General features: G+C 41.3%; 1 protein-coding gene across 1 annotated transcript; it reads right to left on the reverse strand.

Moving 5' to 3' along the window:
* On the reverse strand, nucleotides 1-442 carry LOC129503871 (cytochrome c oxidase subunit 7B, mitochondrial-like). Its single transcript, XM_055316333.1, has one exon. The coding sequence runs from the start codon at nucleotides 356-358 to the stop codon at nucleotides 116-118; it is 243 nt and encodes an 80-aa protein (XP_055172308.1). The 5' UTR covers nucleotides 359-442; the 3' UTR covers nucleotides 1-115.
* Nucleotides 443-12,540: the final 12,098 nt, after the last annotated feature.

Genomic DNA, 12,540 nt, shown 5'->3' on the forward strand with positions numbered 1-12,540 from the left:
TTTCAAATGTACTTTATTTCTTAAATCATGCCATATTTTAGTAGGTGCACAGTGCTTTCACCTGGCATCAATTATGAGTTGGTTTTGAAACAATTCATTATTACACCAGCTGGGATTACTGATCCCTCCATTCCTTTGGGGTGACTCTGCCAACAGGGGACAGGTTCCATTCTATTCCAATTTGTGTTGCTGTATATGCCCACACAGCAATACAGAAAGTGGCTCCACTAGCTAATACAGCATTACCATATTTATCATGGAAATCAGGTGCCCGTTTCTGGTGACTCTGCCTTGCCATTGTTTGTGGAATGCTTTGAACTCGGAGACGACTTAGAGCGTTTCTGGCCACGGGAAACATCCTGAAGCTGAAGGCAGAACGGTGCAACTGCGGTGACTGCTTTGCTACAACTTCGTGCTAAGTACCCTTGCAAAGAGCCCTGAAAAACCTGAGCCCTCTTTTTGACTAGGTACCTCCTTGGGCTCTGTCCTCAGCCTACTGGTTGTAGCAAGAATCCTGTTGTCGGTTTAGTGAGAATCCCTACCCCCACCTTGACATCTTGATCACCCTTGACACCTGATCGAGATCCTCATCCCTCACCATTGATGTATAAAATCCTTAGGCCTGTCTTTAGCGAGAATCATCCTAACCCTTGATGTTTTCTCTTAGTGATTTTCCACCCACGGGCTCCCTTACTCTGCTCATTGACTGCAAATCACCAGCTGTCTTTACTGTTTTTGGAGTTGGGCTAAGTTATATCCTGCAGTCTCTTTCCCCCATTGCAACAGTACTGAATAAAATATGTCTTTGGAGCCTTTCGCTGGGCATCCAGCTCTGTTTCTCTTTGACATCACCATGAGTGGGGAGGGTTAGCAAATAATGGAAGGCTGGTTTATGCACAGAATTTTAAAACAACCAGAAAGCCAACTAAAGTCTGCTTTCTAGTATTGCCATATGCCAGCAATTCTAAAAATGTCTAGGGATGCCTGGGTGACTCAGCGGTTGGGCATCTGCCTTCGGCTCAGGGCTTGATCCTAGGGCTCTGGGATCGAGTTTCACATCAGACTCCCTGCACGGAGCCTGATTCTCACTCTGCCTATGTCTCTGCCTCTCTCCCTGTGTCTCTCATGAATAAATAAATAAAATCTTTTTTTTAAAAAAAAAAAAATCTAAATGGGCAGCCCAGGTGGCTCAGTGGTTTAGCGTCACCTTCCACCTAGGGCATGATCCTGGAGACCCGAGATCGAGTCCCACATCAGGCTCCCTGCATAAAGCCTGCTTCTCCCTCTGCCTCTATCTCTCACTCTCTCTCTGTCTCTCGTGAATGAATAAATAAAACATTTTAAAAATAAATAAATAAAAATTTAAAAATCTAAATAATGTGTAAACAAAAAAATACTCCTCCCTGAAAAAAAGCTTTGACTGGGATAACTTTGAACCAATTTCTGCTCATCATTGCAAGAATTTTAAAAAATATTTATATACAAGCTTCACATGAGCACATTTTTATTCTCATCTTTCAATAAATAATGAATGTCATGTAGAAGTTCATTGGGAGAACTCCCATTTGTACACTTGGTCTCAAACACAAAAGGACTCTGTGACGCATGCTTTTTTAGGAGTAAGATTCTAATGGTCTGGAATCATTTGAACTTAGTTGGTGCAGAATCCTGGATTTCCACAAACCCCATGGAGCTACATATTCTTGCAATTAAACAGAAAGTTAGCTTAAGCAACAATAGCACTATGACAAAGATGAAGATGTGGAACTTCAATTATTTAGTTTTTGTTAATCTGTGTGACCACTTGGAGTTAATTTACATAACAAATTTAAAACAGGCACACAAAGGTGTAAACTGTAAAGTGTATATTACTTACATAATATTTTGTGTGCAATATTTATCTTGTTTATTTTTTACTTGCATAACTATACACATAATGTTGAGTAACATTTTCATTGTTTTTTCAAGTTATTATTCATTTCATTTCATGATTATTGCTGAAATGATTTGCAGTGTGTAAAAGAAAGGATTGTTTAAAAAGGATCCACTCTAGATGGAGAGATACATGATAAAGCAAGTTTATCAAATATTAATGGTGGAATCCAGATGGTTACATATGTATTTACACTACAGAATTTTTTCGACTGCATGTTTGATATTTTTCTTAATAAAATGTTGGGGGGCTGTGGGATTATCAATTTTAGGAGTCAAATACTCTAGATAAGCCATTGGTTTTGAAAGACAATGACAAAGCTGGGATACAAGATAAAGTCTTGGTGACTGAGCTTGCATCTATCTCCTTGTTGCCTTTACTGGCATGGAAGTTCTGGTACAGAACCCCTTCCTTCAACTCCAAAACATATGGTCAAAGACAATCACAAAGGCCAGATACAGGTTGGTGCTTCTTATCATAAGCAGTTTGAAAGACAGTGAGGAGGTTTCTATTCTCTTCTTAGAACAGAGATCCCTGTGCTGTCTGCTGGCTGACCAGCCAAGTAAGATAAGTGCAGCGACCTGGATCTCGAAGGAGGAATACTTCTCATTGAATTCAGCGGTGGTCACTGGGAGTGCCTGACTGACCCAACACATCGAGTCAACCAACACACATTTTAAAAGTTTCAACCTTCTATTGAATGGCAAGTCTGATGCATCTGAAGGCCAGGAGGTAGAGCCAAGTCATCCATCTAACCCAAGCAATGTTCTGAGCCCCTGGCATAGAAGGCACTTAGCGGGTGCCACCTCCATCCTTGCTTAAGCAGAGGAGAGCCCAGTTCCCCAGCAACTGATAACGTTTGTTTCTACTACTTAGGACCCACTTCTCTCTACTACACTAAATGGCCACGTGCAAAGTTGCTATCTGATCACCACTCACCACCAAGCTCTCTGTGGAAGGGGAGTGAAGCCTGAGGAATCACAAGGCAGCATAGGAGCCTGAGAAGCCAGCCAGCCATTTAACCCTGTCACCATTCAACCCTATCACCATTTAACCCTACAGCACCCTTAGGGTGCTGTAATAAAATGACATGACAGTGATCCTGGTTTCCCTTTCTCTGCTGACTCACATGGACCATAATCCTCATCCTCTTTGTCACATCACATGAATCTTTTTTTAAAAAAATGAAGTGATAGTGAGGCATCTTAGAGAACCCCTAGATCTAGACTATTGAATATCCCCTTATCTGGTTTCCCTCCTCTGGGCTCATCCCTCACAGGTGCACATTACTGCTAAATAAATATTCCTAAAACAACTCCAATGTCACCTCCTGCCATGGGCAGCCCAGTCTCCTTCTATTCAATGCCCCCAGGCTGACATTCAAGGTCTGTCTCAGTGTGGCACGAGGCTACCTTCTTCTGTCCCCCTGTCACATCCACTAAATCTGCTCTGTTAAATCATGCATTTTCAATCTTTATTGCATCCATTTACTCACCCATCGTCACGTACCCAGCATTTATTACATGCCTACTATGTGATGGATGCCAAATATTGTTAAATGAATAAAATACATCACTGCCCTTTAAAAGCTCTCAATAGAGGGAGCAGATGTAAACTACAGATTACAGTATACAGATACAGATTACAGTATAAGGGCTATCAGAGAGGTGTCAAGAAGCTATAGAATTGTAGAAGCAGATGGCAACAGCCCTCTCCTTTGAACCTTGTGCCCCCAGGTCATATTACTGTTCAAATACTAATCACTTTCATCATTCCACTTGTAGCTCACCTGTGAGTTTTTCCACTCCAGCTCGTGTACCCTCTTCTCTCTAACTGAACATCTTTATTGTATATGACAGTACTTGAGACTTAAGTAATGTTATAATGATTCATCACACACTACTTAGTAACATCTCTCCTATTGTCTTATTGGTTATTTCTCTTGTTATATGTATATCCTATCTCCAAGCTCCTTGAAGACAGGAGCCCTTGAAGCAGGTGCTTGAAGACAGGCATTGGGGGCTGGGTGGTAGCCCCTTCAGAAATCTGCTGTGTGTGGGATTGGCTTCACCTTACTTACTAGCTAAGTAATGAGCTAAGTCAGCTCATTACTGTTTCATGGATGGCAAAAGACACACAATTTATGGCTCAACAAGTGGCATGAGTAGCAGCAGGTTTGCATCAGTTCCTTCTTTCCCAGAGTCCCACGGGGTGACACAACATGGTTCAGAGGAGTGCAGTGGACTCATCTCACAGTTGAGGAGTACTGAGCTTAGGGAATCCACCATTTTTATAGCAAGCAATAAGCAAGACTGTCCATTGTCCCAGATGGAGATATTACCTCACCCTTTAAGGTTATTCACTGAAAACACACTCAGAGAAATGACCAAGACAGAGAGCAGTCAGGACACTGTGTTCTGGGCACACATGGTGTCTTAGTTTTCTGGGGCTGACGTAACAAAGTACCACAATTGGTGGGGGCGAGGGTGCTTAAAAAAACAGAAATTCATTGTTCCACTGTGCCGGAGGCTTGAAGTCCAAAATCAAGGTGTCAGCAGAACCATGCTCCCTCTGAAAATATGTAAAGTTAAATCCTTCCTTGTCTCTTCCTAGCTTCTGATGGTGGCCAGTGTTGCTCAGCACCTTGGCTTTCAGCTGCACCACTGTCACATTGGATTTTCCCTTTATGTGTCTCCATGTCTTCTTACAGGGACACCAGCCATATTGGATCAAGGGCCCACCCCACACTGGTATGACCTCGTATTAACCAATTACATCTGCAATGACCCAATTTCCAAATAAGGTCCCATTCTGAGGTAGTGGGAGTTAGGGCTTCCACTTATCTTTTAGGGTGACAGAGTTAAGCCCATAATGCCCCACAAGATCTATAGAAGTGGGAGAGACTAATGGAGGATTGTGACTTTCAACAGAGTAAACCTGCTTTAAATGGACAGCATTGTGAAAATTCTATAGCCTGGTCATAGTCTGGGGCAGCTACAAGTATATTCTAACCAAATGATCTAGATGCCAGCCTGAAACTCCGTCACACTCTTCTGACTCCCTTTGCCTCTGTGATGAGAAGGAGGGAGGATGGAGAAATAAATATGACTGAGTCATGGTCCGGAAGGAGCCACTAAGACCTCATCCATGGTCAGCCACATCAATACAAGGGGCAAATTGTCCTGCATTAGGCCACTAATGGAAGAATAGAGGGGAGGATGGCTACTGCTTCTTCTCTTTCTAGTTCAATAATCACATTATAAAGATCTCTTTTCTCTTTTTAAGTGCCTGGTATAAAGATGGCCTGGTAAAAACATGTACTGGGGCTGAAGAACACTGGAATAAACTAGTCCAGAAGTGACTCTACAATACATCCCTAGCCAGACACACCCTAGAGCCCTCAGATGGCCCACGCTGGTGAAAAGCATTCACACAGGAAGCTACCACTGTATTGACCCGGCCAAACATCTGGTTCCCTGCAGGTGCTGAATCAGCTCGATGTCTGTTGAAAGAATGAAGCTGCCCTAACTAAAAAGGATTGACTTTGGAACGTATGCAAAGGTCACTAGATTATAAAGGAATACTTTGAAACCAACTTTAAAAATCAGATGAATCCAATTGAAAGGCTAGGATTGAGGAAATAACAGAATGATGAGAAATGAGAACGGTGTATGATAGAAAGGATGAACTAAAACAGATAAATCAAAACGGAACTTGGCACAGAGAGGCATGGGGAAAAGGGAAGAAGAGGAGAAAACAAAAAGACAAGAGCCAGCAATCTGAGCTCCTTTGGAGTCCAGCCCCTGTGTCATACCAACTTTCCCAGAGGCTAGGTGCATGTTCTGGAACCTGCAATAAATCCCATTCAACTATTTGCTCATTATCCTGAATCATTCCCAATTAGAGACCACAATGCCCTTGACATAATTTGCAAATGGCAGACAAGAAATACCTCTCAGTATGTATTCTGGTCATTTCTGTCGGAAGATCAGATAGATGTTTGGGAGCATAGCCAACATCCAAATAAACACATCAGTGAGGTGGTAAATCAAAAATCCTATCCCCAGGAGAGCCTTCTGATTTTCATAGCTTTTCTGAGATTTCCAAATTGAATTAGACCTTTCCTCCTAAAAGATAGTTTGGCTCTCCAGTATTTCCACTCTAATTGTGGAAAGTGACATACTTGGGAAGCAGCTCCTTCTCCCCTTCTTTTTGCAACATGAACCAGTTGTAGGTTCGGGTTTTGTTTCAGCCAACATGTACAAGTCTCTGTGTGGTTTCTGTCATGGTAGTTGCTCAATTACTTTTTTGCTCATTTCCACTGGTATCTCCATTTGATTCAGCTTACCTAAAACCTCAGGTAATCTGAGATAGGTGTTTGTCACCCTGTCTCCTGGCTGTACTATTAGGATTGATCTCATTTGAAAATTCTGAAATATGGTTGGGAATAATCTCAAAGGCTCCAGTGGCATTTTATTGCCTTTCCCCAACAGGCCTTAAGTACTTCTGACTTTTTGAGGGCAGTTGTTGCCATCCTCTCGCCTTCCCGTCAAGCATAAAGGGCAAATGAGTGGTTGTCTGTGCTAAGTGATCATTCAGTGCATCAGTTTGCTCCAATGGACCGGAAAGTGTTTTATCTGAAATGGTATTTTTGCACTTCTTTCACAAGGTGAATGCAACTAGAGGTCCTTGAGAGCGCCAGCTGACAGCGATCCACAGCTGCCAAATCCCCTGTCTCAATACAGGCTCCTCAGCCTCACTAATGAAATTAGTGTCCTACCAAACCAGCAAAGACTGGAATCTGTCCACTGGGCTGGTATCAGACTCTAAGAGTCATTGCTCTTGCATGGTAATCCAGAGCCAGGAGGCAGGTCTACACAGGGAGGTCATTGCTCTTGCATGGTAATCCAGAGCCAGGAGGCAGGTCTACACAGGGAGGTCTACACAGGGAGGGGGCTCCAGTGCTGACTCTCCTAGTGATAAACTCAAGTCAGCTGAGGGAGTCTCTGTTTTGTCTTTTTTTTTTTTTAAGATTTTATTTATTTATTCATGAGAGAGAGAGTGGCAGAGACACAGGGAGAAGCAGGTTCCCCTACTGAGCAGGGAGTCTGATGCGGGACTTGATCCCAGGACTCCAGGATCACGCCCTGACCCAAAGGCAGACACTCAACCACTGAGCCACCCAGGTGCCCTGGGAACCTGTGTTCTTACAAAAGGCTGAGGGTAGCATAAGGCTTGACATATAGCAAGTGCTCAGTAAATCTTGGCTAATGTGTTAATTAAATATAATTAAGAATATCCACTAACTACCATGGATTAAGGAATACAACACTGCCGAAGACCTAGTTTCTCTAGACTTCCTTCTTTTGCCACATAGGGGTGGATGTATTACAGACTAGTTTTCTTCTCAAAATTAAATTTCCTGCCCAAGCAGAGATCCTCACTCAGCTTAGCCTAATTCTGGCCCTAATTAAACAATTCCAAAGAAAAGGAAAAATTTATGTAACATTTATATAGTTTTGCAGGAATAATTCTGATCAAGAATCATATGTTAAGGGATGAGTCTCTGCCTCTCTCTCTCTGTCTCTCATGAATAAATAAATAAAATCTTTTTTAAAAAAGAATCATATGTTAAACTGCATGTAAAACAAGATATCTTAAGTATTGGTTATTTCTCTATATACTATATATATGATTTATAGTGTTATAATATATGTTATTACTATATACGCTATATTGGTTATTTCTATATTCCTCCCTTCTGAATTCAGGGAGGAATTAAACATGTTTTCTGAGCTGGGTCCAGAAAATCGTACATATTTGTGCTTTCCTGAATTATAAACAAGTGAGCTCTTCACCAGATTAAATGTTGGGTGAGCCCAGGGGGGATCCGAGTCTCCACCTCTACAGCCCCCAGAGCCCAGCCATGTGTCTAGGATGTGGAAGGCAGTGTAGTGTAATGGAATCCACAAAACTCTGGAATCATAATATTCAGTTCAAATTCTAGTTTCCCCATAACTAACTGTGAGAGCTTGGGCAGTCCTTCACATTCTCTGATTCTCACTTTTCTTATCTGGAAAATGATGTAAGTACTCACCTTGCAGGATTGTTATATGCATTAGAGGAGATGGATTATATAGAGTTCCTGACACTTAGTAGGTGCTCAATAAATATCCTTTCAAGTGAAATTCCCTTCTCACTTTGTTTTTTCCTTCAGTTGTTTTGAAGCAGGACTTCTTCTCAGGCAGACTTCCTCATTTTGTAACTTCTGTGAGCCAAACTCATTCCATCATAAGACTGATGCAGAGGCCTCCCAAAGAATTATTGATCCAAGAATGCGGAACCAGCATGGATCTTTAATTTTATCCGACAGAAGGCCATTCAATATCTGTTTCATTAAACTAAAGGTCAGCAGGGCAGTAATCACTCCAAACCCAATCGGACCATAGTGAGATTTATCCTTGCCCTTCAATACAGCTTTACATTCTCCACCCAGGGCCATAAAAGTTGACATATTTATTTTGTGAGTATATAACAGGCTTATAGCCACATCAGATCTTTGATTTTTGCTGAATGACAAATTAGCCACATTTTGCTTTAGTTCTTTGGCCTAAGACATTCAAGTTGAATTCTGGAAGTAATCATTTCTGCTCTGGTCTCATATTTTGCCTTTTTATTTATTTTTTTAACCAGTTGACTCTTCTGTTTTACCAACCCTGTGTACGTCAGAGTCAGTAACAAGCATGAACAGCTCATGGATTTAATATGCTCTTTGTGATGAAAAATGTCAGGATTTGGGGTTAGGACCCAGCAGTCATAAAACTCCTTGGCAGCTGCTCAGAAAATATGCTAAGTTCCACTTATTCCCTAAAACACGGATGACGTCTTTCAGAACATCACAAACATATTTTTTAAGTGATAATGCTGATGAGAGTGTGGAGAAATAGCCACACTTATCCCTCACTCGGGGGAGACAGTCATCTTAAACTTACTCATCGTCCGCATGACGTGGGGGCATTACCGAGCTTGCCTGACACATGGCCTTGAATCTGCATCACTCAAGAAGCTGACTGTCATCTGTTTAAATGGGGACATTTAGCTTTCAGGATGTCCAAGGGAACTGAGCACCCAAAACAGTCTGTAAGGACCATGTGCTCCTTTCTGCCAACAATGCTACCTGAAGTTACTTTGTGCTTCGTGTTACCATAGCAGTGAAGGATTCATAGTCAACAGAGTTACTTTGTTTTTTAAAAAGATTTTATTTATTTATTCACGAGAGACACAGAGAGAGGCAGAGACGCCGGCAGAGGGAGAAGCAGGCTCCATGCAGGGAGCCCAATGTGGGACTCGATCCCAAGATCCCGGGATCACGACCTGAGCCAAAGGCAGATGCTCAACCACTGAGCCATCCAGGTGCCCCGAGTTATTTTAATTTTAACGATTGATGAAATCAGCAGTTTGAGGTGTCGGCAATTACATTTATTATCAACAATAGTGCTGCAACCTGTGATGTCAGGAAAGCTTTCTATAAATGATAACTAAAGTGATAGCATGCCTGCGAATAAAAAAAATTGGCTTTATGAAGCTTGACCTTTGCATTTCCTCTGACATACGACCCAGCTTCAATCACTGTTGCTGGTGGGAGGGGTGCTGGGAAAAGTAGAAAACTCTGGCCTGGTCTGTCTGCCTGGATTCAGACATTTTCTTAAATCCTCTGTCTTTGACGTATTAGACAACCAGGAATGGGACACATATTCACACTGCAACCTGGCACACGACAGGCCGCATGCTTACAGAGGTCTCTAGCCGTTAGCAAATCTTTTTGTCTCCATGATCATCAGGCTCTTGATCTTGGCTCCTGGATTGAAACAGATTACAGCTGAGAGCTGGCTGTCTGGATCCCGTGGTGGACCTGCAACCATCACCAGGGAATGTTTTAGATGTTCTGTACCTCCTGTACATTGCACAGTAAGGTGACTGAATTGTCCTTTATTTATTTTTAAAATTTTATTTATTTATTCATGAGAGACACACAGAAAAAGGGAGAGACATAGGCGGAGGGAGAAGCAGGCTCCCTGAGGGGAGCCTGATGTGGGACTCGATCCCAGGACTCCAGGATCACGACCTGAGCCGAAGGCAAGATGCTCAACCACTGAACCACCCAAGTGCCCCTGAATTATCCTTTTAAAAAAATAAGTTGAAAACAAACAACTTTGATGCCTTTTTTAAAGATCCTGACCCTCAACCCTGTCTCCTAGAGGTCTAGGGTGGAATGAGGCTCCCAGCTGAGTGCCACAGGTGCTCCCCGCGTCACCATGGTCGTTGCTCAAGTCCACCCGGCAAGGATTCTTCTTGCCATCCAAGCCTATTCCTCAATGTTTTAACTCGGTTGGGTCCAGGCAGGTTGGGACAATGGTAAGGCCGCCCACACAGCCCCACAATGGCACAAAGTAGAAATACCCCGAGTCCAGCCTCCTCCGGCAAACATTGCCCAGCCAGCCCAGCGGGGAACTGTTCCTTGAGTCCAAGTGCACGTGGCTGTCATTTGGCTCTTAAACAAGCAGCTGATACAAGGAACTGCAGAGTCGATTCTGTTTGTTCCACTAGACTACAAATTCATTCAATTAAAAGTCATGTTTATGTTTCATCGTCTCCCTAATTTGTAGTATAATTCCACAAATACATTAGGGACTCCAAAAATTCTTGTTGACTCATTGATGGCAAGGATGGTTTTCTGGTCATTTTCATTCCTTCAGCACATAGATGGCTTTTGCTGATCACCAGGACAGTTTTTGAATAAATAAATAAATGAAAAGAATAGAGTGCTACGTTAGGACGTTACTTAGTGAAGCCACAGGAGGAATTAGGATTAGCAGGAAGGCTGAGTAAGAACAATGAAAGAGTCCTGACCTGGAAGCCTCTAAAGAAGCCTCTAAGGATTAGCCAAATGACTGGGAGAGGTCATTTCACCTTTGGTCTCTAGTATTATTACCAATAAGGCTCAAGGCTCAGAATAGGTGATATCTCTATGATTTTAGAACAGGAAAAGGAAAGGGATGGAACATGGGTTCAAGTTTCTACTCTGTGCTAGCTAGGGATGGGTCCCCAAAGAGCCTGTCCAATTAAAAAAAAAAGTTCTCTTAAAAAGAGAGAAAAGGGTTCATTCTAACAGATTTTCGAAATTCACTGCTGGAGTTGATTAGACATTATTTTATTCAGAATTTTTCACATCTATGTTCCCAAGTGAAATCAATCTGTAACTTTCTTATTCTTATTGGGTTTGGGAATCAATGGTAAAAAAGTTTCATGAAGTTAGATTCAATATGTTTGTCTTTTCCTAACAATTTCTTAAATTCATCAATATATTTATATTTCCTCCAAACAGGACACTTTCTTTTTCTTTTTCTTTTCCTGGACTGTTATGGATCAACTTTCTCTCACTCTATTGTTTAGTCCTGGTTTATTTAAACAAGAATAAAATTTTCTCTTTTGCTTCTCATTTCCTTTATCAAATAGCATTTTCCCGGGAAGGTATTTTTCTAATTGGAATCCTTAATCCAATTATGTCTTCAGAGGGTTTTTGTTAAATATTTCTGTTCTACTTTTGGGCGTAAAAAAATTAGTTGGTATGTAGAAAATTACATGTTGGATGTTTTCTTTTTTTCCCCTTCAGCTCCTTGAAAATATCACTTTATGTCTCCAGGGTTACTGTTGAGAAGTTCAATGTTAATATGATTTTCCCCTCTTATATGTAATGGGCTTTTACTTTTTAAAAGCTTTGAGAGTTCGGTATTTATTCTTAGTGGTCATACATTTCACTACAATGTTTCCTGCTGAGGATTCTTACCATTTATTTTTTGGCATCTTTGTAAGTCTTTTAAAAATTGAGTCCTTTGGTCTTTATTTTTTATTTTATTTTATTTTATTTTTTTACTTTTTAGGAAATTCTCAAAATCATTTCTTCAGATTTTTCCTCCCCTATATTTTTTCCTTTCCTTCTAAAATTCCAATTTTATGACTTTTGACCCATATCACTTAGCATTTTCATATTTATTTGTGTCTATCTTTTTTTACAGATACCTTGTTTTGATATTCCAATTAGCTGGTTCATTTTTATCCATTCTACTCTTGATCTTTATTTTATTTATTTTTTATGCTCTGTGTCACCAGTTGATTTTTCTTCATAATGGATTATTGCTTCATGTTTCCAATACTTTCCCTTATTGTTTTTAGTATATTTATTAGACTGCTTTTAAATGATTCGTCTGGTCCATGAATTCTGCTTCATGGGGTCGGGGGGATCCAGTGTGTCATTTGATGAACAGTACTTGTGTTCCTCGGGAGACTTCCAGATGCTGCCCAAGAGCTCACGTTGCCCTGGGGTTATTTGCAGATAACCTTGATTGCAAATACAAAGTGGAGAAAGAGGGAAAAAAACCTCAGGCCTCGGTTGGATTGCTTCTGGTGATTCTTGGGAGCTGGAAATACTACACTGAGGCAGGTAGTCTTTGGGATTACAAATTGGGCTCTCTCATTCATTAGGTGTTAACTCCTAGGACTCCAGTACACCTCCACAGGGCCTCAATTTATTTAACAGCCTCATCTCC

This window comes from Nyctereutes procyonoides, unplaced genomic scaffold (assembly GCF_905146905.1).
Source record: "Nyctereutes procyonoides isolate TBG_1078 unplaced genomic scaffold, NYPRO_anot_genome, whole genome shotgun sequence".
Lineage (NCBI taxonomy): Eukaryota > Metazoa > Chordata > Mammalia > Carnivora > Canidae > Nyctereutes > Nyctereutes procyonoides.